At 31.4% G+C, this 26087-nt stretch overlaps 3 protein-coding genes and 1 pseudogene across 3 annotated transcripts; all 4 read right to left on the bottom strand.

Annotated features, from left to right (window-relative positions):
- Positions 1 to 4644: 4644 nt before the first annotated feature.
- Positions 4645 to 5789, bottom strand: LOC125822738 (uncharacterized). Its single transcript, XM_049502175.1, has 2 exons — positions 5608 to 5789; positions 4645 to 5210 (listed from the first exon to the last, which is right to left on the bottom strand). The coding sequence occupies exons 1-2, from the start codon at positions 5773 to 5775 to the stop codon at positions 4677 to 4679; spliced, it is 702 nt and encodes a 233-aa protein (XP_049358132.1). The 5' UTR covers positions 5776 to 5789; the 3' UTR covers positions 4645 to 4676.
- Positions 5790 to 6093: 304 nt separating this feature from the next.
- On the bottom strand, positions 6094 to 7460 carry LOC125822733 (uncharacterized; annotated as a pseudogene).
- A 6494-nt stretch (positions 7461 to 13954) lies between these two features.
- On the bottom strand, positions 13955 to 15592 carry LOC125822715 (trans-resveratrol di-O-methyltransferase-like). Its single transcript, XM_049502152.1, has 2 exons — positions 14819 to 15592; positions 13955 to 14263 (listed from the first exon to the last, which is right to left on the bottom strand). Exons 1-2 carry the CDS (start codon positions 15590 to 15592, stop codon positions 13955 to 13957), a joined length of 1083 nt encoding a protein of 360 aa, XP_049358109.1.
- Positions 15593 to 16247: 655 nt separating this feature from the next.
- Positions 16248 to 18600, bottom strand: LOC125822716 (trans-resveratrol di-O-methyltransferase-like). Its single transcript, XM_049502154.1, has 2 exons — positions 17836 to 18600; positions 16248 to 16738 (listed from the first exon to the last, which is right to left on the bottom strand). Exons 1-2 carry the CDS (start codon positions 18598 to 18600, stop codon positions 16430 to 16432), a joined length of 1074 nt encoding a protein of 357 aa, XP_049358111.1. The 3' UTR covers positions 16248 to 16429.
- Between the last annotated feature and the right edge of the window lie 7487 nt (positions 18601 to 26087).

Here is a 26087-nt window from a genome sequence, read left to right as displayed (position 1 = left end):
GTTTCGGTTTAGATTGGATTCATGGGTTAGTCTGTGGCTTGGTAATTACTCTTGAATTATAGATTCGCCAAAGTTCGATTAGAAAGTTCAGTTCTTAGTAGTTGATCTTGATGGAATGGTCTTAAGAAGGAACTCACTTGGAGAGATGAACAACCAACTGGTAGGTCATAACTTAAGCTTTTGGTAATGTCGGTTATTCTTCCTTCTTCTTTCTTATGTTCGAGGACGAACATAGTTTTTAGTGGTGGATAATGTAATAACCTGGAAAGTCATTTGTGGAAATTTTTGAATATTCATTTAACTAGAGTAAATTAATTGATGGTTAATTATTAAATAACTAATTTTAGTTAATAATTATGGGTTAAGTTTATAATTCTTTTTAATACCATATACCACTTGACCCTTGTAGAAAAATAAATTATTAGGGTTGAGAGTTTTTGGTTCATAACTTAAGAAAAGAAATGGAGACTTACATGCGTATAGCGGCGACTGGCGTGGAAACCATCCACTGCACTTCACGATTAGGTAACATTCATAAATTCATTAATTATGCAATTGAAAATGTGTATTGAGGTAAAATGTAGTTATAAGTATTATTATCATTATAATAATGTGTGAGAAAGAGTAAGAGGGGAATCAAATTGCAAACTTGATTAATTATATGTATATTTATAAGTTACAGTGGATTAGAATTGGATTTCGTGCAATCATGTGATCATTACGGCCAAATGCCATTTATGTAATCATAATATCTGTTAGTATTACTTTATATTGGCTTTGAAGAGGAAAAAGGGGATTTGGAATAAGAAAATTGGTATATATCTGTATAAAGTAATTTTGGAATTGAGAAACGATGGTGATTGGCTAATGATAGGAAAATGGTGAATACTAGGAATAATGATTCAATGGTTACAGTTGATTCAGGAGTTAGCGAACCAGTTTTGATATTTTCCAGATTTTTGTTTTTCCATAATTATCACATTATTAACTATATTTTTGACATATTGAAATAGGTAATTAAATATTAGGGGTATTGTATTTTGTGAATATCCTTAGATTTATGATATTGGAGAAGTTGGGACTTAACCCTAGGCATCAAATTTGGAGAAAATTGAAAGAGTTTGACATGTTAATTGGCATCGAGATTTAAGAACTTGATTATAGATTTGGGATGAGTTTCTGGGTCTAGGTTAGACCTATAGTAGCATGGGTGTTGTTTGTTTAGAAATCTTATTGTGGTTAATTATTTGACTAGATTGCTTTGAGTTGGAAGTTCAACGAAAAGGGAAGGCTCAAGTCCCGGAGTGATTGTTCGATTATTTGAGGCAAGCGGATTTCTAAACCCTTGTTAAGTGTATGGAATTCATGTATTTCCTTGTAATATGTGTTTAGGGTAATGAGGCTTGGTGATGGGTTGACTTGTCCACATTGATTAATTCTAATGATAAGAAAGGGATAATAAAAGGCAATGTGATCAATTGTTTGTGTGATGTGTTGAGAATTGTTTGAAAGGCTTGTTGAATCATTGTTGATGTTGTTGTGAATTGTGCAATGTTATGAAAATGATCATCTCTTCATTATTTGTGTGAACATGTCATTTGCATTGTTCTGAGACATGGTGGTGACAAGTGTTATGTGCATTGAGAAAGAATAAGAAAATAAAGAGGATGTACCATTTCGAGGGACGTGTCGCGCGCCGCGACAGATACTATATTTCGAGGGACGTATCGCACGCCGCGATGGTTACTATTATCGAGGGTCGTATCGCGCGTCGCGATGGATGCATGGACAGATATGTCCCCCATAGGTCCCAGACTGAGAGACAGCGGGTGTGTATCATTAGATCAAACATGCATCACTATACTTGATATTGCATTTCATCGCATTGCACTTCTTTATTATTGGTGAACTTGATCTTGTGCGTTGCTGATCTTGTGAGTGCCTTTCTATGGAACTTGTGACTGATGAATATTGAGCTTGTTGTTAAAGATATACAATTGTTATAGTGTTGTTGTTGAGGATATGCAACTATTGTTGTTGTTGACGATATGAAATTGTTAGAGTGTTGTGTTGAGCTATGTGCTTTGTAAATTGTGAACTGTTAGGTTGGGCTGGTGTTATACAGATTGTAGTTATGAAGGTTCGATTAGGGTGTAAGGAGTACTTGTATTCTATCCCTTTAGCTCGTGTTTAGAGGTTTACTTGCTGAGTACCGTGTGGTTTGGTACTCACCCCTTGCTTCTACAATTTTTTATAGGTTATGAGCCTGGATTTTTGTGGTACTTGTTATTCTCTTCTTTTCTGAGGCTTCTGGGAGATTTGTGAGGTAGTTGTTTATCTTCTCAGCAATCCTTCTTACTCCTGTTTATGATCTTGTTCTACTCTAGAAACAATGTCATATGAGACTTGTATTTCTCTTTTGATTCAATTGTAATACTCTAGAGGCTTGTATACGTGACAACCAGATTTTTTGGGGTATATTTGAGTTTATTATAAAATTTCCGCATTTTATTGTAATGGTTGAATGTTAGGCTGACTTGTCTTGGTGGGTTAAGACGAGTGCCATCACGTCCATTTTCGGGTCGTGACACATTTGTTATATTCTGAAAATGGAAAATATTACTAGCGAGGGTAATAGGGACCTCCCTATATTTACAAATTACATATGTAGATAATTACTCTTTGAATAAAAGTCCTATCAATCACATAAATATCTTTATTTTGGCGCGGTCTATAATTTTCTCCCTCAAATTTCTTTAATTTTTATCATTCAATATACTAGTTAAGTAAAAAAATAAGTATATCAAAAATATTTCTGACATCGTAATTATAAATAATTTTTGCTCGACATAAATTTATATTTTCATATAGTATAATATGACGCACGTAATGTGTTTTTAAATGATAGAGGCAACTCATTCAAAAATGTCACTAGTAGCCTCGTGGATATTGGATTTGAAGCCAACTACATATCTTTTAGTGGGAGTTTTTTTCATTTAATTGCACGAGTTTCATTTTAAATAAATTGATTTTCTAAGTTGTGTCCTTTATATGAGTTAACCTTTAAGTTTTTCAGTTAGCAATCGAACTTAGCCAAATAGGTCATAAATTTTTTAAGGATGCGAGACATGATTTATAGGATATTATAATGTAAAAATATAAACTTATGCTCTGCAAAAGAATAAGTATTTATCTCGAAAGATAAAAATTAAATATTAGCACAAAATAAAGGCAAAAGTGGAAAATGTCCCAAGTTTTTGTCCAAACCTCTTACTTGGGCTCACTTATGGTCCAAACATGTCTTTTTGTGGACCATTCGGCCAAGTTTGGCAGACCATGAGCCCATGGACTGGCTACATGTAGGTTAGTTAATTTAGGAGTACTATAAATAAATAGGGATAATACTCATTCTATTGTCAAGTTTTAGTTACAACTTATACTTAAATTACAATAATAACAAAATATACATCCCTGCGTGGTTTGCAGGCTAGCTATTACACGATGAGAGATTTACCCCATGTGCACAACGTGCTCATCCGAAGGGCAGAGATTGTAGCGCTTGTATACATCAGTAGGGAGGCTCTACCAAGCATCACAGTAGCACACCTCTGAATTCTTCTTGACATGTGCCAGTCATTGACTTGTTGTGATAGGTTTGGGATTAGCAAGGGAATAACTTTCAAATTAATCAGTCCAATCGAAAGCCCCTTCCTCCACCGTCCTCACGTGATCCTAAGCCAGAGTCCCCCGAAGGAGCCATCATGTTTGTGGATTGAGAATAACACTTTACTAATTATAGTAACATATATTAAGAAAAGTAAGGGATTAGGCTCTTTCCATTTTCTCAACAACACAAAAAGAGCTGGTTACGCTGAATCATGATAAGTATAATTGAACTCCTAGTAGTCTCCTATAATAAATTCAAAGAAATATTTATCAAATTGAGTAATCACAATTCACCCATAATTTAATAATGACTATAAGAAACAATTACAAAATTATAAATTATATGTCAAATCATTAAAAGTTTGGCGAAACTGTTATTTGTTTGAATTGAGTGTTATTGCAAACGATTGGTAATGTTCATTAGAGTTTATATGTCAATTTTGATGGAGTGGTGTGAATTTTAGAATTAGCTTTGATTAGAATTACATAACAAAACCCAAAAATAAAGAAGAATAATGCTTCCAATTCCCAATTTATAAATAAGTTATTTGTATTTGTATTTCGGGTGTATATTATTTATAGGTCCAGTGTTCACTGAATATAAATAGATATACACATGATATAAAATGGATCTGAAGGACTAATGGGTGTAATTTGGGCTCAATAATTTCCCTCCCAAGGGCCTAGGCTAATCTTTTGAATTTTTCCTTTCCCTTTCTTATAGACAATGGGCTGAAACCAGTTAATGGACTATCTTAGTCAAACATTATAACAACTTTTTGATTATAATTTTCCCCATAACATGTTTAAGCCAGTAAAATTAAATAACATTTTGATATATTTTATATATCTTTAGTTTAAGATCACCAGATTCAAAAGTCTTTTCTACTTTCTGAAACTCAGCGTCAAGTCAAAACAAGACAAACAAATTGTAACTTAGGGAGTAATAGGTAAAGGAGAAATCTTTTTTGCTTATATTACATCTCAAAGTTACAAAATTCAATTTTTAACTAATTCACTTGACAACTAACATGATTTCCTCTAAGCTTGCTGGAAGAATGATGCTGCACTAATGGGCTCTTGTTGGTATCAAGATAATTAAGAAGAAAAACCATCCCAATTGAAGTAACAAACATTGGAATTGGACCAAAAAACCATAACAACAAAGTGATAGCAAAATAAAGAGCTCTAAGCCCAATAGACCAAAAATCACCTCCCCTAATCACAGCCAACTCCACATAGCTTGAAGGAACTTCACTATTTGGTATACTAATTAGATAATTTGCATGGATGAAACATCTTGATGATTGAACAAAACATGAAAATGCAACCAAAAAACATAAAAGAAGACTTATGTACTTAATTGACAAAGTAGATGCCCTTGTGTCACCATATATCAATTCACTACTAAAAATAGTTGAAGTATTTGCCATCCATGCTCCAATTAGAGAGCTTAGAGTTAAACACACAGTTGCTAAGAATGTTGCTCCTGAATTATTTGCTGATAGAACATATAAGGCTGTCATAACATCCCGGTTTTGGGTCTGAAAAAAAAAAAAAAAACAAAATGTTATCCTGAATAAACAAAATTGGAAAATGTTTTCTGGTATTTGGTTGGTGAATGAAAGATATTCTTTAAAAGATAATATTAACAAATCACAATATTTTAATGAAATCTTTGAGTAACAAAGTATTTAGTTGGAGCCAGTAATATGAAATTACTTAGAAGTCAAGTGAGGAAAATCATTTGTAGTTTGAAAAACATGTTTTTTCTTTTATTAGTTTTTAGTAACAAAACATAACTGTGGTTTCATGTCCAAACACAATTTCAAATACTGGAGTATTTTTTTCTTCAAATTTCAACCAAATCATGTCCAAACGCATGGACACGCAAAAATGTTAAAATCATGATGGACTAATAGGAGATTTATTAATACTTACCTGCATAAATTTTTGAATCCAAGCAATTTTATCATTGTTCTCAAATCCAAAGACAGTAGTATGAGGATTCTTGATATATCTTTGGAGAAGAAAGAGATGGTAAACAAACAAGATGAACAATCCACTAGGCACCAAGAAAATATCAAGGTGTTCTTTGTGGAATACCATTTATTATTATTTTTTTCTCCTTTCTTATGTTCTTGTTTGAATATTTGTGAGATTGGTAGAATTTGAATGTTGTTTGTGATATATGAAATTGGCAAAAAAATGTTGTTGCTTAAAAGGAACCTATTGCTAAGGTATTGAATAGATATATCTTACAAGTAACATTCATACTTAATGATAGTAGCTTATACATTTTGAATTCTTGACTTGGTGGCTGTGATTGTAAGTAAACTTATTTACCAATTATATTACAACAAATTACCAAAATTATCTCTTGGCATTTTTTTTGTACAAATTAAACAAACAATTATTTAGGAAATTTGGCCTAAAGCAGAGTTGCCCTGTTTGTAGCTTCTTCAACTCTCTTGTAAACCTGTTTTCTTGTTCTAGAAGAACGATGATCGTGCAATTGCTTCGTGTTTTTGTCAAGGTAATGGAGGAAGATAATCATCCCAATTGAAGTAATAAACATGGGAATTGGACCAAAAAACCATAGGAGTATAGTTGTTGCAAAATCAAGTGATCTAAGCCCAAGTGACCAAAACTCACCTCCTCTTATAACAGCCAATTCAACATAACTAATTGGTATATCAGTATCTGGTGTGGTGATTAAGTAATTTGCATGAATGAAGCATCTAGATGATTGTACAAAACATGCAAAAGCCATCAAGAAGAAGATTAGTAGAGTTATGAGCTTGATTGACATTGTTTCTGGCCTTGTGTCACCATAAATTAGTACACTAGTGAAAATAGTGTTGTTAGCCATCCAGGCTCCAATGAGAGAACTCAATGATAATGAAACTGTTGCCAAGTATGTTGCATTACTGTTATTGGATTCTAAAACATTTAGAGCTGTATCTATAATTTTGGTATCTGAAGCCTGCAAGATTTAGTAAAAATGATAAGTTAGATGCAACCTATATTTTTAACGAGTTCAATTGAATTCAATATCTCAAACATGAAACATAATTATACAAGTGGAAAATTACTAAAGTTTCGACTAGGGGGGATTGACCTATCTACAAAGTGTAATTTTATGACAAAAGGAGATCAATTGACTCATTACTGGAAATAACGATTTTTCCTACTACGAATTAGTGGAAATTTTGTGCTATAGATCATGATTTTTCCACTCATTTCTCATCGAACGAGTTCACTGGAAAAATGCATGGTGGAAAACAATTCCTAATTTTTCCATATGAAAACATTATTATTTTGGTTTTTTTCCACCAATACAATAAAATATCTGTGGAAATCGCCACTGAACATTTTTCAATAGAAAACTATTGATTTTTAAGTAGTGACTCTCTTAGGAAAAAGGTGACTCCACCATTGATTTCAACAAATATTAAATTTTGAACTCATAATTTAAAAAAATAAAATAATGTTTACCACGAAAAGCTTTAAAGGCCAGAATCATCAAATTTAAATCTTAAATCTATTTCTATAAGTACATACTTTACCTGCATGATTCTTTCAACCCAAGCTCTCTTGTCATTGTTTTCAAAGCCCATGATAGTGGTATGAGGGATAGTAAGGTATCTATAGAGCAAATAAAGATGATAAGTGAACATGATGAATAGCCCACTTGGAACCAACAACAAATCAAGGTACTCTTTTTGGAAAACCATTTTTTTCTCTTCCTCCTAGAAACCAGAGTAGTCAAGAATAAGAGTTCCAAGTGGCATCTTTTATATATGTTATTTGTGCCTAATTTACTTTCATGTGTAGCAAAGAATTAACAACTTGTATGGAAATCTCAACAGAATTTTGATAAGTAACCTATAGCTAGTTGTTATGTTCTTGACTTATTGTCTCCATGTGATTATTTCTTCAAATTTATGCCTACCAATGCCATCATTCTGCTGAACATATAATGGACTTAAAATAAGTTAATAATAGAAGCATTTTTGAACCGGACGACAAAGACATTTTTAGACCAAACTAGTAACTAGGATATTTTCGTTCAGTTTCATATAGTTCAAAAACATTTTGACCCTTTTCCGTTTTCTTTATACTGTCGTGTATAGAAATCAAATTCAATTGAATATACAGGTCACTCAAAACGGGAAAATACCAATAGTAGATCAAGTGGTACACTATATAATTGTTTTTCAACTTTCGGCAGTTTGAAAATTGAATATTTAAAATAATTTCCTTGTGCAAGTTTAACTATTCCCTCCGTTCCAATTTGTTTGTCGAAAACACTTGAATATTTAGAATTACAGAGTTACCAAAATAGGAAAAGAAACATTCTTTTTTAAACAAATAAAAGAAAAAGTTAGACAAATAAAATGAAACGTTAAAGTTTTTTTTTTTTTGTACATAGACTTTTAGACTCTTCAGGGGTGGCTCTACAACTTTGAAAAAAAAGCAATTGCCTTAGGCCCCAAAATTTGAGGGGCCCCATTTAAAAAATAAATAATTATAAGTATTTTCTTAAAAAAAATATCAGGTATTATTTGTAGAAAATTAAAACTTTTCAGAAAACAATAAAGAAGTAATAGAAGTTTGACAAATTATGAATAATATGTCTTAAGAAAGATTAAATAATTGACTATAATATACTTCATAAAAAATATATATTCAAATTTAACGCTCCCATTTGAATTTGGAGACCACCGATTTATTAAAGCTGTCCCTGAGACTCTTGATCATCAAGTATGGTTGTATGAGTATCACAGGCTGTCAAGTATCAACTAGTTAAGTAGCTGTTACTTCAATTTACTGCAATGACATAGTTGAATGTTGGCACACGATAATGTATTAATGTATGAACAGGCAAATATAGTTGCATCATCAGTGCAAGTTAAGGAATTTGACTTTCTCACAAAATTGAACCCACTAGTTTAATTTACAAAGTGTGAATCAAATTCTCATCAACAAGGTGAAAGCTTAAATAGTCAATCAACTAAATTTTTAATATAAAATTTCCCCTTCAAAGATGGTTATTCAGATGAAACAGAGGTAATAGACCATTTCTAAAATTAATAAAAGTATTCCTTTTGTCTCAATTTATATAATATATTTCTTTTTACTATAAGGGGTCGTTTGGTTTGAAAACAAGTTATGATGGGATTAGTTATGATGGAATAAGTTATGATGGAATTAGTTATGATGAGATAAGTTATGCTGAGGTTGTCTTTTATTGAGTGTTTGGTTTGTTGTATTCAAAATAATATGTATTGCATAAATTTTAAGAACAAGTTGTTTGTTTACAAAATTACCCTTCACTTTATTTAGTTTTTTGTAGTTTCTTTGCAAGCTTTAATTATTCATTTTTTTAAAAAATAAAACTTGCATCTTATTTAGTTTAAATATTTTTGTGTGTGCATTTCCACTATGGTACCGTATGTATTGAAAAATATTTTTTTTCTTATTTAGCTTAAAAATAGAATTTTCATCTTAAGTTTGTTAAAGTAAAAGAGGATTTGTGAGAAATAAAAAAATATAAATAAACATAAGAATTAGTTAACTATACTCATAAATAAAAACTATATTTTTATGGTGTAATTTTTAATAGAAACATATGAAAAATTATCATAAAAATAAGAAGTAGTGAATATTATTATACATGATATTAAAAGTAATATTGGAGAAGGAGGGGGGGGGGGGGGGGGGGGATCAGGAGGACATGTGCTAATATTTTTGTTTATGCATTCTCATGGTAAGTACCATATGTATTTAAAAATAAAACTTTTTTCTTATTTAGCTTAAAAATAGAATTTCCCACTTTAAGTTTTATTAAAGTGAAAGAAGATTTATGGAAAATCAAAATATAAATAAACATAAGAATTAGTCAAATAAATTCATAAATAAAAATTATATTTATATAGTGTAATTTTTAATAGAAAAATATAAATAATTATCATAAAAATAAGAAGTAATGAATATTAGTATACATAATATTAAAAATAATGTAAATATACATAAATGTGAAAAATGATATATACAAAGGGTTTAAAGGGATATAGTTGTCATTTTCCTATTCTATCCCGGGATAAATTATCTCGGGATTACTATACCACCAAATGGGAGGGATAATTTATCCCGATACTAATTACTAATCCCGAGATAAGTTATCCCGGGCTTTCCAATCAAACAAGGAAAATAAAGGGTATTTAAAATTTATCCCAGGATTAACCCTCCCTATCCCTCACACCAAACGACCCCTAAGGATTTATGAACTTCTAATCACATTATAATAACATTATCAATTATGCTAAGATTGTCTTCTGTCAGCAGGGGCGGATCTACATTGCCCTTTCTGGGTGCTCCAACACTCATTAATCTCGTATCGAACTAATTATATTTATATAGAAATTTGAAGTAATGAGATAAAATTAAAGAATGAGCACCCATGTAATAAGTTGTAAGAATCCGGAGCCTAAAGGGCAAAAAAATTTGACAAAAATTCCAAAAGGGCACATCAAATTTTTTTCTAACCAAAAAGGCAAAATCGCTACTGACGCAGCGATTTTGCTTTGACGCCGTTAACAGATCAAAATCGCTGCCCGTGCAGCGTTTTTGCGAAAATATATATATATTTTTAAAGAAATCATGGCAGCGATTTTCGTTATTTTTTTTTTTTTTCAAAATCGCTGTTGTTGCAGTGCTATTGTTTTTTCTTTTTTTTTTAAATCCCTGCCTTGACAGTTTTTTGGTGGAAATTTTTTTTTCTGAAATTTCTACCAACTAGTCAACATCAAAATGACTAAATTTTATTTTTTTAGAAAACGCTGCCAAGGCAGCGTTTTTGGTGGAAAATTTTTTATTTTAAAAAAAAAAATTAAAAAAATCTCTGCCAATTGGTGGAAATCTTTTCTTAATAAGCTGCCAATTTAACAAAAAATATTAATAAAAAAAATTGGCAGCGATATTTATGAAAAAAATATTAAGAAAAGATTTCCACCAATTGATAGAGATTTTTTTTTTTTTTTAATAAAAAAGTTTCCACCAAAAACGCTGACAAGGCAGTGATTTTGTTTTTTTTAAAAAAGAATTTTCACCAAAATCGCTGCCAAGACAGTGTTTTCTAAAAAAATAATTTTTTTAGTCATTTTGATGTTGACTAGTTGGCAGAAATTTCAAAAAAAAAAAAAAATTCCACCAAAAAAGCTGCCAAGACAGGGATTTTTTTTAAAAAAAAGAATAACACTGCAATAACATCGATTTTGAAAATAAAAAAGAAAAATAACGAAAATGGCTGCCATGGCAACGATTTCAATAATTTATTTTTTTTTGCAAAAACGCTGCACGGGCAGCGATTTTCGAAAAAAAATAAAATTGGATAAAATCACTGCCCTAGCAGCGATTTTGATCTGTTAACGGCGTCAAAGCTAAATCGCTGCGTCAGTAGCGATTTTGCCCTTTTGGTTGGAAAAAAATTTGATATGCCATTTTGGAATTTTTGTCAATTTTTTTGCCCTTTAGACTCCGAACTCTGTAATAAGTAGAGAATTGGCTCAGTTGCCATAAGTGGGTGCTTAAGGTCCATGCACATTGGGATTTTGTCGCGGGTTCGATCTCCTTTGGAGGCATTTCTTAAAATTTTAAAGACAAGTTCTTCTTCTCTTCTAAACAACTTCACATAAATAATTGAAATTGGTGAGTAATACAAAAAAGATCTAGAAGGTTGAATTCATCCAAGAGATTTCTGCTCATATATATGATCTTATAATTCCGGTGACTTTCAAAACTAGGCTATGGTTGATGAAGGATTTAGAGTATGTTTTGATTGATTTATTTCGACAATGATTGGATAAATAAAAATATATGTATATAATATATATTTTAAACAAAGACAAAAATAAGTTATAATTTATTCAGACGTGTTTTTAGTATAAAGGGGTCGGACAATACAAATACAAAAGGGAAAAACTATTTAATTACATAAACATTTTTATCATATTTATTAGTTTTTCTTATTTGAAATAATTATATATTATCTCATAGATTTATAATCTCATATCATATTTCAAGTCAATACACCTAAGACACATAATTTTTTTGCTATTATATACTCTTTAAAATATATATACACAGAGAGATGGGTGAGCCTAGGGAAAGAGAGAGGCGAGTAAAATAGGAGAGAGGTTAGCGGGATTAGAGGGACGCGAACAAGAGAATTTTTGTGTATATACCAATTACATTCTGTAAACATATATAGGTAGAGAGAGGTGAAACAGAGTTAGTGTATCCATTTTGATTAGATAAATGTGACTTAGAGATCGATTTTTTTTTTTTTGACAGGAATGATAATTCTGGAATTGGCATAGCATAAAGTATTGGAATATGTGTTTGATTGGCCAAGGCGGCAGGAACCGGCGCTCCATAGGGGCGAAAGCTCAGATTTGTTTTCAGCGTGACTGGACGCACGCCGCGTCCGTCAATCAGAAAGTATAGATACGGTCAGTTAGAGGGAGAAAAATTCCACTTCTTCAGCATTTAAAGAGCTTATGAAGGCAAAAACAAACTGCTTACTTACTTTATCCAAGGTAATAATTCCAGCAGAGTTTGAGTTAATTTGGGTCAATTAACACTAGTTTAACTTATGAATAGTTACATTACCGGAAATGTCAACAAGAACCCTTTAAGTTAAAGGGTAGGGTTTGAGGAATTGCTTCCAAAAGTAAATCCACTATCTTGAACTGACAAATTGGTATTATTGGGATAGTATGAAATCATAAAGCTCAATATTTTTTGTAGTAGTTTACTTGTGGAATTGAAAGAAGCCATGAATGGAAATAGGAAATTAGGAATTAGTCAAAATTTGATGGAATAATTCTAGTGGATAACTTCAGACTTAAATGGATTGAAACGCAACCCTAGCATGAAAAATTGAGATTTTCAAGAAATGGAGATTCATTCGATTAAAATGAATTGAACTATCTTGTGTTGATGTGTTCAGGCCTGATGGTTGTAGATTTCGGGATTTGACGGATATCTGGGAAGTTAAAAACTCAAGTTTCAGTTGAAAGTTGAGGTACGTTAAGGCTACCTTCCTAAATGGATTATTGACAAAAGCATGTCTACCAAGTGTTTGAAAGAAGTTTTGAGGTTAAGTTCTTAGGGGACAAGCAGAGTGCTTAACCCTCCGTATTCTATCCTAGCACAGTTTTCAGATAAATAATTGCATTATGTTGAAGTACTTCTGTGTGAATAAAATTACTTGATTGTCTTAATGTGTGCATTTTGTGTAATTCCTGCATCCAGTTTTAGTACATTAATCTGATCACATTCAGCTGGGCGAAGTTACCACTTCCCCGAGCATGAGTGCCAAAGCGGCCAGTTGTTAGCTACCCATGCTTGCTCGTAAGCTAAGTCGGCCCTCCCCATATGTAGCACCAGTCACACACATGCAAGTTCATGATTTGTAACTTATCATAATAGAATATTTCCTGATAAAATAAGGTTTCAAGAATAACTGTCAGTTCGGTTTCAGTCCAGTTATCAGTTTCTGTTACAATTCAATATAAGTATCAGTTATAGTTTCAGATTGTGAAATGTTACATATATGTTTTACTGCATTTCATATTTACCTCACTAAATCCTGCAGCACCATTTAGGATAGTTAATGAGAGCCTACTCTTCCTTTCTGGATGAAGATACCAGTAATGCTGAAGTCGGTACCACCAGTTGGACTCAGCATCCATATTTAACATTCTTCTGCTATTTGTTCGGTGGGGATGTCATATTCAATTGTTTCAGTATTCCAATATATGCTACGAAGGCTCTATGTACTTGGGGATTTGATCTTTCTTTAGAGGCTCATGACTTAGTAATTGACAACCATTACAACGCCAACCACCTCTACCATCAGAACTATCAACACCATCATTACTATCCACTAACGCCAATCAGTACCACCATCACCATCACCATCACCATCACTAAAACCCATCTCTACTATCATTAGTGAACATAAATATTACATTCTTTTATCAAATAATGATTTTATTTTATTCAATTAATATTTTTTTAATATTTAATTAATTTTTTATTTGAATTGTATATTTATTTTGTTTACAAATAAATAGATTATGCACATTTAGATGTTGAAAAACAAACAATCTTAATCATTTGGTATTCAGATCTAGGGACAGTATCTTAATCGTTCAGATTCAGACGTCTTAATCTTAATGAAAACAAATGAAGTTTAAGAGACATAGAGCAGAAAATTTTAAGGGAAAACTTGAATGAGGGACCTTAGGCCAAGGACAGGTGTAATCTTGTAGCTCATGAAACCACCCTCAAGGAATAGCTTTTCCAATTCTTTCTCAGTTCTCTGCCTTCCAGTAGCTACAACCATCACTAGTACATCAAATATGAGCTTCACTTCAGTCATGTCTGCTTCTTCTTCATCTCTATCCAATACCATGTCAATGATTAGGACCTTCCCTTTTCTTCCTTCATATTTATCTTTGATAGCTTCTCTGCATCTCTTTAGCATCGTCACACAATCCTCATCACTCCAATTATGCATAACATGCTGCAAAAATTATGTCATGTTTTCTCAGTTTCTTAACTGTTTTGTTGGACATTGACATGGACAGGATAACAGACACTGTAAACATCACAAACTCGTGACAATCTTCATCACTCCAATTATGCATAACAGTCTGCAAAATGTCATATTTTCTCAAGCATATGACAGTCTTAACTGTTTTGTTAGACATTGGCATGAGCAAAAAAGCAGACAAGAGGAAATCTGAAGAATAGGGATTTAAATTGCCTATTTCTCTCTTCTAGCAAGAAAAAAAATAAAGATATGATACTTGAGCCTAACTCAACCCCAATAGCAAGCTCATGATACCGATGGCCTATAGCCTTTAATACAGAAACCGTATAGTAACTGAAAGATGACACCTCCCACATATTTCAAATTTTCTGTCTGTGGCATTTTAGCAATAACATGAAGAAGGTCTAACATGGTGCATTTTAGGTGAGGAAATGCAGCCAAATTTCTTTTCTGTAATTCCAGCCCCCCTCCAATATCAAGCAAAATAAAACTAGAACATGTTAAGGATGAAACTTTTGTGCATACCTTAAGTAAAATTGCATCAGCATGGGGAATAGTCTGAAACATATTCCCTCCTACATAGATTAAATTCTCACTCTGTGGCATATTGGCAACAACATGTGGAAGATCAAGGACAGTGCATTTCAAGTGAGGTACTGCCTCCAAGATGGTCTTAGGTACAATGCCAGTGCCACCGCCAATATCAACCAATGAGTTCAGTCCCTCAAAAACTTCCCTGCAGTCCTTAACAACTAATCTCATCATTTGGGAATCACTAGCCATTCCTTCATTAAAAACTCTGTCAAATATTGGATTTTGTGCACAAAAGTCCCACATAGGCACCCCATGTGCTGTCTCAAATGGCGTCGCTTCTTCATTCTTGTGAAACCATTCTCCCAATAATTGCCAAGGAGTGACAAGGACAGGATCAACCATTACTCGAACACAAGGTGACAAATTTGGTATTTCACTCTTAAGAAGCAGCCTTGAAGAAGTTGTCAAAACATATCCTTCTGTTTCTGAGTTTTCTTCGAGCTTTGTTATATCAAAGAATTGAGAGTGCATCAACAGACGCATTAGTCGATGAATGCCATTTAATTTTGATGAGGGAAGTTTGAGTGCTGAAAGTAGATCAGGAAGAGTGATTGGTTTTTTGTGGTTATGAATAATATCTGGTATGCCTAACTGAATGGCACAATTCAGGGCCATGGAATTTGCATAAGCAAATGCATGTTTGTAAATATGAGCCTGTGCTTTGAAGAGTTCACTGGCTCTTTCAACATTATTATGTGTTTCCATTAGCTCAGAAAGTTTTCAACCATGTTGCTGAAACTAGCTTGTGATGAGCTATATTTTATGGATAGAACAAAGCTTGTTATGAGCTATCTTCATGTATGTAATTAGGTTTGTGATGGCATGCTCAGAATTGTAACAGCTCCCTTTTTTCTTGTTATTCCAAAAATTGAAATGTGTGCCATACCAATAATAGCTCTATCCTTACAAGAGCATACTCTCATGTTTATTTTATCCTATGACTTCTCTTGTCTTTTAGCATTGAAACTGAACCACTCTTTTGCTTAGTTTTTGGGAAAAGGTCCAATTAAGTATTGATGTTGTGGACATTCAGTTTTAGGGAAAAGGTCCAAGCAGGCCTCACATTGGTATTAACTGCTAAAATTAGTTTATTGTGTACATGACTTGTGGCTATAGTTTGCAGGAGGAAGTATAAAGAAGCATATGTTTAAAAAGGTTCGATGAGCTAGTCGCACGCTCCATAATTTCATATGATTGTTTCCTTAACAATACATGTAGTTCATCACAACAATAACAACACTAAGTGGGGTTTGGGGAGGGTAGAGTGTACGCAGACCTTACCACTATCTCAAGGAGGTAGAGAGGTTGTTTCTGAAAAACCTTCGGCTCAAGTGCATCAAACCCAAGTAAAAGAACAAGAAACAATGAAGAAAGCATAGTCATTAATAAGAAAAGCAATGTAAAGTCTACAAGAAAGAAAGAAACAATAACAACAACAAAATAGTGTGATAATGGAAACACAATATACAACATAAGGCAAGAACTACAAGGGTACGACAATACATGTAGTTCATCAATTTATTTTAATCCTTGCATAATATTTTAAGGAAAAACTTCAATGAGGGACCTTAGGCCAAAGAGAGGTGTAATCTTGTAGCTCATGAAGCCAGCCTCAAGGAATAGATTTTCCCATTCTTTCTCAGTTCTCTCCCTTCCAGTGACTAAAACCATCATTAGTACATCAAAAATGAGCTTCACTTCAGTCATGTTTGCTGCTTCTTCATCTCTATCCAATACCATGTCAATGATAAGGACCTTCCCTTTTCTTCCTTCATTTTTATCCTTGATAGCTTCTCTACATCTCTTTAGGATCTTCACACAATTTTCATCACTCCAATTATGCATCACATGCTGCAAAAATTAACTCACATTTTCTTAACCATAGGACGAAGTTTTTAAACTGTTTTGTTAGTCATTGGCATGAGCAACAAAACAGACAAGAGGAGATCAGAAGAACGGGGATTCGAATAGCCTGTTTTCCCCCTTCTAGCAAGATAAAAACGTAACTGAAATTAAACAAGACATTGTAAACATCACGAACTGATGAATGATGACCTATAGCCTTTAATACATAATCTATATAGTCTTCCAAAAAGAGTGTCTTGATTCGGAATATGAGGATCAAAGTAACTAATGTTTGGTGTGAATTCGGACGTATAATGTTTTCATTTTTTAAAATAAAATTTATATATTAAGAAACTACATAAAAATTAACAATTCTAAATATTTAAAAATTATTTGGAAAAAAAATTAAGATCAAGGAAAATATCTTTGATTGTCTAAATAGTAACTAAGGCAATCTTTTTGGGATGGAGGGAATAATTGAAATACTACATAAGTCAATACGAACTCTTGAGATGTGAGGTAAAGTTATTTACTTAATTATATCTTCAACACGCCCCTTATGTATTTTTTTTTTTATGAAGGGTGCAGTGCGCTCAAACCTATGATCTTTGTTTTGTTTACTTCGCTATATGTTCAACATGAATGTTCAGCAAGTTGCAAAGGAATTTCTGAAGGCATAATACATAAACAAACACCCAAATTTGGTCTTAGCTAGTAAATAAGCACTCCAACTTTGAGAGTGCAAATCTAGACTCCTCAACTTGATCTCAAGTGGCAACTGAACACTCCAACTCGGCCTCACTGTGTCTGGTGCACACCTGACGCTGACGTGACAGAAAATTTGGAGGTGTCTAGATAATCATTTTGTAAATTGAAATGTTTAACTGATACAATGGAGACGAGTTGAGGTGTCTAGATGTGCATATTCAAAGTTGGAGTGTTTACTTATTAGTTGAGGCCAAGAGGGAGGGAATTACAAGACCTTTCATCCCTCAAGTTAATCAGATAGAGGAAATTCTAGAGTGCATCAATCACAGCATATCAAATTTCCAATTAGAGATGTACCACCAGCAGTTTATAAACAAAAGCTAGAATCGTGTTACCTTAAACAAAATGGCATCAGCAGAGGGAATTGAGTGAAACATGTCACCTCCTACATATTTCAAATTTTCTGAGTCTTGCATGTTAGCGACAACATGAGGTAGGTCCAACACAGTGCATTTTAGATGAGGAAATGCAGCTAAAATAGTGTTAGCTATAATTCCAGTGCCACCTCCAACATCAACCAAGGAATCCATATCTTGAAAAACTTGTTTGCAGTCCTTTACAACCAAACACATCATTTGGGAATCACTAGCCATTGCTTCATTGAAAACATTGTTGAATCTTGGATTTTGGTCACAGAATTGCCACATGGGTGCACCATGTGCCGTCTCAAATGGGGTGGTTTCGTTTCCTAGAAACCAATCCCCCAAAGATTGCCATGGATTCACCATAACAGGATCAACCATAGCTCTAGCAAAAGGTGACAAGTTTGGGATCTCACTCTTCAAAAGCAGCTTAGAAGAAGGTGTAAGAACATACCCTTGTTGGCTTTCTGAGTTTTCATCAAGAAATTCTGTAGTAGCAAAGAATCCAGAGTATACCAATAGGCGCATCAATCGATGAATTGCATCTGATTTTGCAGGAGGTAGTTTCAGCTCAGAAACAAGTTGAGACAGAGTCATTGGCTGCTTATGACTATGAATAACATCTGGTATGCCTAATTGAATTGCACAACCAAGAACCATGGAATTTGCAAAACTGAAGGCATGCTTGTAGATATGAGCCTGACCTTGAAACATTTCACTAGACATTGGAACATCCATTTTCCTGCTCTTTTTCTTCTTAAACAAATATAAACTTTTAATGGACAATGATGCAGCCTGCAGGGCCGGCTAGAGAGTAAAACTCATAGGTCAACTGCGTTGATTTTGAGTACTAGTAATAGACTTATATGTTGACGGTTCCAGGATATTTAATAAAAATACAGTGTCTAAAATTTAAACTTACTAATTTATAGCTGAAGAATAATATTGAATCAAGATATTGGGTATTCTTTTGTTTTTTTTCTCAAGTTTCAAGTACTACAATTTACAACTATATTGAAGCTATCAAAGGTTATGTATTGATATCAAGTTGTCAACTTGTCAAATTTAAAATATGGTATGAAAGTAGATCGGGAAGAGTGATTGATTATTTATGTATAATATATGGTATGCCTAGTTGTGTGTGACAATAAAATTAAAATTTGCGTCATTCTAATATCAGCTATATCCTTTATCTTTGTCGTTAACGAAATTGTAACATGAAATGATTCATATTTCAAGGATAAAAATGTGATTTTTTTCAAACGGCAAAGCAAATTTAGACTAAAAGTCTTGTAGAGCACAAAATTGCTCCTAAGCCCTGAGGCATAGGTGTCATGCATCTTTAAATTTTTAATTTATAATATAATAAAATCATATATTATTATAAGTGGAGACCTTCTAACTTCAAAATTAGATTACCATTTTGCCCTTCTCTAAAAAAATCTCTTCATTTGAATTTATTTTTACAAAAAGAAGAGGAGACAAAAAAGACCAAAAGTCATTACTTTTATTTAATAAAGAACCGTTTCTTTTTCTGGGAATTCAATGACCACATTGACATATTAACTATTTCCTCCTAAGAATAACCCCCTATAAAATTTTCAGAATTGAGAGATTTCTTTATCTTCCACATTCAACTCTTGTATTTTCTTATTTTTGAGATTGAAAGATCTTTTTTCTTATCACGTGTATTTTTATTTTTTTTTATATTTTCAAAGGGCAACAAACATTCATATTTTATCAACAAAATCAATTACGAGACGATGCTGAAGAAAGATATCAGCTTAATCCTCTGGGCAACATGAAAACAAAATTTTAATTTAGGGAAGGTTGTTAGGGTTTTGCCCTGATTTTCTTACCTTATTTGAAGTTCGTTTTTTCCTTAAAGAAAAGTCAAAGTATTACCATAAATGCTTGAACCTTTTCTAAAAGGAAAATATAATTTTCTTCCAGATTTGGTTTATTCTTTTCTTAGAGGAAATGTTTGGAGATCTATAAATTGAAGATCCCCATTCTCATAACATAACACAATAGTATCCACAATGTAGACATTTAAAGAGTTTAGTTTATGGAGAGATTTATTCTCTCAACAGTTATAATATTTTTCTTTTAAATTAATTTTCATATTAATAATATTATGTTTTAGTATCGCTTTATTTGTCATCTAATTTATCACCGTTTTGATTGCAATTGTAAGCTTCCGTATGACGCCTAATCACCTTCAGAACCCAACAAAGGTCAGCTCTAAAATGGCAAATTTCATAAAGTCGGTTGTATCTTTCTAAACGTGGATTGATCCATTATCTCTTTCTTTTTTTAGTGTTCTTCATGAATATCTATCTGTGTGATTATATATTGTTGTTTTATACAAGGTTTTTGGGATAATAGAATGCCAATTTAACTTCGCAACACCAATTAATTACATATGTTTTGCTTTATGCAGATTTTATACGATTGAAACAGCAAAAATATATAATTTCTTTCTTTTCGGTTCACATCTTAGGTAATTGTTCTATTCAATATTTTAGCACTTCTTATGGACTGTTAAACTAATTTTTTCCTGTTCGCTTTTTATTTTTCTCATTTTTTATTTATCAATTGTTTGTGCATTGCAAAAGTCTATTTTCTCATTTTTTTTATTTATCAATTGTTTTTAACATTTCAAAATCTCGAATATTAATATCTAAATTTTCATTTTTACATATATTATATTATTATTTTGAAAGTGGAATCCTTTTAAGTTGAAAAAATGAATTACCAAAATGTCCGTTATAAGTTGGACATTTTTACTGATTAGTCATGACCTATTTCTTCAATATTCAAGTTATACAAAATTGTAAAAAAACATTTCATAAAATATTACCATTAAATTATTATAAATTTGTAATCAAATTATATTAAATCACAGAAAGACAAATAAGTTGGGAAGTCCATCGCCTTATTGAATAGCTACTAATGTTTTGTTTTTTATTTCTTGTAATAATGCAAAAGGGTGGAGAAATAGCTTTTATCTTTACGTATTCTTCTAGAATATGATAATTAAGAGTATGTATGTAGTTAATTATGTGACTTTTATAGATATTAACATGAATATAAAGTTCATCCCATTTTTATTTTTTTAAAATAATGTCAATTAATGCACTTAATATTACTTTATTACAATGTGTTACTGTCTCTATTGAATTAAAGTTAGTTTTTGTCTCTTTATTCCAAAATCTTTACTGATAGGGTTTTATGTTCTTTTTGTTCCCTTTTACTGTTGTTGGTATTTCTGCTCTATTACCAAAAAAAAATATTCTACTTCTATTTTTTCTCTTCTCTAATTGGTTATGTGGTTAACTTTTTGATGTGCTAATTAATTAAGTTTGTTTTTAAAAATAAAGATTTTATGTTTTTTTAAATGGAAAAAAATATTTGTAAGTTGAGTTGGAGGCTAAATCATACAAGACCGTGAAAAATTGAAAAATAAAGGTAAGAATCTTTTGAGGTATATTCTTAGGCATAGTACTATGACTTGATCTATTTAATTTATTTCCTTTATTTTGCTTGCTTTTTAACAATTTTAACTTTCTAATAGGTGATGTTATCGTCATATAGAAAGAAATTAACCTCCAAAAATCTTGAAAACAAATTAGAATGATAGGTATACATTGTGAATGATCTTTTAATGTGTTGCATACTTATAATTATAGTTCTATTTCAAATATGATAATTTATTGTTAGATGTAAAATGACTATTTTAAATTGTAAGAGTGATTATACATTGGATTTGAGATACTTATAATAAAGTCATCTTCGGTGCATACTGCAAGTATCTAAACATGCACCCCTGGTTATTTGAGTAGGTGCCCAGGAAGCAACAAATTCATGTTGAATGGTGCGTAATTAGGAAATTCGTAGGGGTGTTACATCACTATAAATAGGTTTGTACCCTCCATTGTATGGAATTCAAATTGACAAAAATACACTTATGTTTTATTTAGTGTGGTCTTATTTCTATGAATACATTTTATGTTGCATTTGTAGGTAGATCCTTCTATTTGTATCATTTGAAATGATAAACTTGTTTTTTTTTATAGGTGTGCTACATAAGTTCTTTCATAAGTTAAATATTAATTAATCACAATATTTTTACAACCTTTTCACCTCCTAACTTAATTGCAAGCTAAAGAAAATCATAAAGTGATCATATTCATTAGTAAGTAACAAATGACCCGTTAATCATTATATATATACATTTATTTTTTAATCATATATTACTAAAAGTGAAAAGCTCCGAAGTATAAATTTGGATTACCATTTTTTCCTTACACTAAAATCATAAAATTATAAACTATTTAATTAATTAAATATTAATAATAAATCATATTATATTATTATTATACTAAATATTAAAGTGAGAAGGTGTTAAACCAAATGTATCTATATTATTTGACACATGAAATGTATGTCTGAACAATTATTAAACTAAATATTTTCACTTCTCTTAATTATTATTTGAATAACTTAATGTAGTACTACTCTACTATTTAACCTTGTGAAAACGTTTACTTTTATGTATTTCAAATCAAATTCACTGAGGTAATTAGTATGTTAATTCATTGAGAAAATCAAAAAGTTATTTGAAGTATGTGATGCAATTATTTTTTATTCACTATTAATCTGTAACATTATAACATTATTTAATTAAATATAATTTGTACTGATGTTTTACCCTTCTTTATTTTTTATTTATTTTTATTTGCTTTAAATATTCACTATCATAAATAATAGGCGGAATAATCTGGGAGACCCCTGTACTTGGCTCCGTTTGTCAATTGGACCCTCCTATTCATCACTTTGCCAACCAAACCCTTAAACTCACCTGAACACAATATTTTAAACCTTTCTGACCATTGACCGAGCTTATGTGACATTAATATTGGTGAGTTGGAAATATGCGTGATTACACGCGCTTGAAAGCGAGTTAAAACTTAATTTCGTGTGTGGCACTAAAAAATGATGTGAAATTCCACGTGTAGTTGCGTCCATTACATGCACACTGACCGGAGGAGAAAAGGGCTTAAAATGTTGTATTTTGATGGGTTTAAGGGTCTAGTTGGCAAAGTGATGAGTATGAAGGTTCAACTGACAAACGGAGTCAAGTACAAGGGTCTTTCAGGTCATTCCGCCTAAATAATATTTAATTAACTATTCAATTGCTACTCTTAAATCCATAACTCTCATACATTTCATATTCATAACCTCTAAATATTAATTTAAAACTTTAAGATATTTTTTGATACTTCCATTTTTATCCATATCAATTCATCTTTCTGATTTTATGAGACTCTAATCCAAAGTTATTCATTTTTTTCTATAGTTCAAGTGGCGGAGTGTTTATATCATCATTGTACTATTTGATTTATGTTTTAGTTTGATTCGATAAGAAGACTCTTGAATTTTAATTGGTTATGGGAGAAGGTGTAGACAAGAACTTCGAAAATTATGTAGTAATTTTATCCTCTCTTTTTTTCCATATGCATTGTTATTATTAAAGTCTTAAGAAGGATGTGTATATTGTATTTTTTTCATGTATATTTTTTGTGTGTTTTCTCCCTATTAGACTTCTTTAGTTTAATTTTCTATATTTTTATCAGGCTCAAATTAGTGATTTTGACTTTAGTGAAAGTTTACTACTACTAACCAACGTTCAGATTTACCGTTGGTTACATTATAAGGAATTGCTTTTAAACATTAAAATGCACCCCTTGTTTGGTGTTTCTTGTCACACTTTTAATGATTAATTATTTGTAATTGTTGTATTTTATTTCTCATTACATGCATGTTTTCATAGAATTGTAATTGTTCTAACAATCTAAAATAAAATTATATGGGACACACGTGCAACGCACGTGCCCAGAGACTAGTAATATAATAACTACGAAAATAGATCCTAGAATAAATAATGATAAAGAGTGTCTGTTTCTTGCCATGAGCCTAAACATATCGAGAAATGTTTAGGGTTTTCTTTAAGAAATGGGTTTAGAATGATGGGCAATTGATTTAGAAAGGATTGGTCGATACTCGATAGTTTTAAGTAAAAATTATGCAAATCACATAGTATAACATACAAATTAGATTCTATCCCTACTCTTTCATAAATTACAGAAATCCCTTTATTTTAATACCTTTCAGATACATAATTGGGAAGCGCGGATACTTTAATTTAGAGATTTCTGTTATCAATTTACTGCGCTAAATTAGGGACTAAAAATAGAAAATATAATTGAATCCCACAAATTAAGCGTACGTTTCTTTCTTCTAACAATCAGTCGTTCACAAAAAGGTAACATAACTAGAAAATTAAAATTTCAAGTTGTCAAATTGTGTCTCCCTATTCTTCCAAAAAACTGTAAAAGCTTGATCCAAAAAAAATCTGGAGTGGAGAGAAATTGTTGGTTCATTTCGGCGAGCCACCCTCTCTATGGCCGGAAGATGCAAAATCCTTGCAATATTGATGGTCTTCGGACATAGCAGCTACAAGTTTCTATTTTTGTTGCGTTTTTATGGTTGTTTTTTCTTTTTATTTTTTTTTTGGTTTGGGATGTTGTTTTGGCTTTTTGAACCTTTGGTGTCAAGGGCGTTTATTATTTTATATTTGGTACAATTGTAGCTATGTATTAGTGTGATGCAGTTCCAATGGAATCAATGTCAAACAAAAGTGATTGGTCGGTTTCGGATTGTGTTTTGGAAGAAGTTGTCTTGCCAACAAGATACAAAAGAATGTCCAGTAGATCACGAAAAAAAGGAAGAAAAATTCAGATGAAAAACTAACATCAAACATGAACTATTGTGGGCGATGTGGACAAGAAGACCACAATCGAAGAACTTGTACTTTCTTCCCAATAGAATCTTGATCAATACTTTTTTGGAGTACTTTGTTTTTTCAGATCTAATAATTTTCAAATTATAACATTTCTTTTCACTGTTACAAACACATTAAAAAGTACTTTTAGCTTACTAATTTCTGATTCAATAAATTGAATTGTTACGTTTTTCAGTTTTGCCTATATTTTTTTATTGTTAATTTTTGATAAAGTGAATCTGGTATACATATTGTGTATTGTTTTGTGTTTGATACAAAGTTATTTTTAAAATATACGTTTTATTGGTTAAGTAATTAATGTATATGTAACTGATAATAAGTATTGAAAATACAATTACATTGCATTGATTTGTTTAACATAATGAATTTGATACTTAATTCTTAGAAAAAATTTGTATCGGATAATATAGTATCAAGTGTTGTGATATGTACCGGATAAGAGTTGTGATGTGTATAGGATAAGAGCCATAATGTTAAAAGGTACTAAATATATTACAAATTTAGAGGATTGTAACAATTGTAAATATATAGTATTAGGTTTTGTGAGACACATCAATTTGTGATTTTGAAAGCATGATAAATAATAATTGTGTATCATATACATAATATATTTTTTGACAAATTTGTATCAGCTTATAATATAGTATCAAGTGTAGTCATTTGTACCAAATTTATAAGAGACATAATGTTAAAAGGTACTAAATATATTAAAAATTAACTGATTTGTATCAAGTATAAAAATATAGTATCAGGTGTTGTGATACATTCAAATTATGTTATATCGAAAGTAATTATACATAATAAAGTTTTGAAAAATCTTGTATCTACTAATAATATAGTATCAACTATAGTGATGTGTACTATACTTATAAGAGACAAAATTTAACAAGGTCTTAAATATATTGAAAACAAAATGAAAAGCAAAATAAACAATTTTCAACATAAAAACTCTTCACATTTAGAAGTAGTATCTTCAAAAGGGAAGAAATACTCAAAAACACTAATTAATGTATCTTAAAAACAATATCATCAACAACTATCGGTGAATCGATATGTAAAAATATATTCTACATTAACAAGATCATCTTCTATTGGTGGAGTGTAGTCACTCTTCGGCCTTGTAGGATCATCATTCTCGCTAACATATTCCGTCTTAGCCTTGTTAAGACCATACTTTCATAACAGTGTTGTATATCTTGTGCGAAGATAGTCACTTCGAAAATCATTAGATGGGATGTTGATTTCACCGCTCAGAAATTCAACAAAAACAACAAAAAACATTTCGCAGTCACTACAAAAAAGAAGAGGATATATTATAAAAACAGATCAAATGTGTAAGTAAAGAAAATTTAATCAA

The sequence above is a fragment of the Solanum verrucosum genome, unplaced genomic scaffold (assembly GCF_900185275.1).
Source record: "Solanum verrucosum unplaced genomic scaffold, falcon-dt-bn FXZP01000103.1, whole genome shotgun sequence".
In the NCBI taxonomy this organism is placed as follows: Eukaryota; Viridiplantae; Streptophyta; class Magnoliopsida; order Solanales; family Solanaceae; genus Solanum; species Solanum verrucosum.
Note: the sequence above shows the minus strand (reverse complement) of the source record. Positions and strands in the feature narration are given on the sequence as shown.

Excerpts from the sequence above, each read along its gene's own strand:
- LOC125822738 (XM_049502175.1), bottom strand. The coding sequence starts at position 5,775 with ATGGTATTCCACAAAGAACACCTTGATATTTTCTTGGTGCCTAGTGGA. Across the intron at positions 5,211-5,607 it reads GGATTCAAAAATTTATGCAG|ACCCAAAACCGGGATGTTAT; the intron begins GTAAGTATTAAT and ends TTTTTTTTTCAG.
- LOC125822715 (XM_049502152.1), bottom strand. The coding sequence starts at position 15,592 with ATGGAAACACATAATAATGTTGAAAGAGCCAGTGAACTCTTCAAAGCA. Across the intron at positions 14,264-14,818 it reads CTGATGCAATTTTACTTAAG|CATGTTATGCATAATTGGAG; the intron begins GTATGCACAAAA and ends TAATTTTTGCAG.
- LOC125822716 (XM_049502154.1), bottom strand. The coding sequence starts at position 18,600 with ATGGATGTTCCAATGTCTAGTGAAATGTTTCAAGGTCAGGCTCATATC. Across the intron at positions 16,739-17,835 it reads CTGATGCCATTTTGTTTAAG|CATGTGATGCATAATTGGAG; the intron begins GTAACACGATTC and ends TAATTTTTGCAG.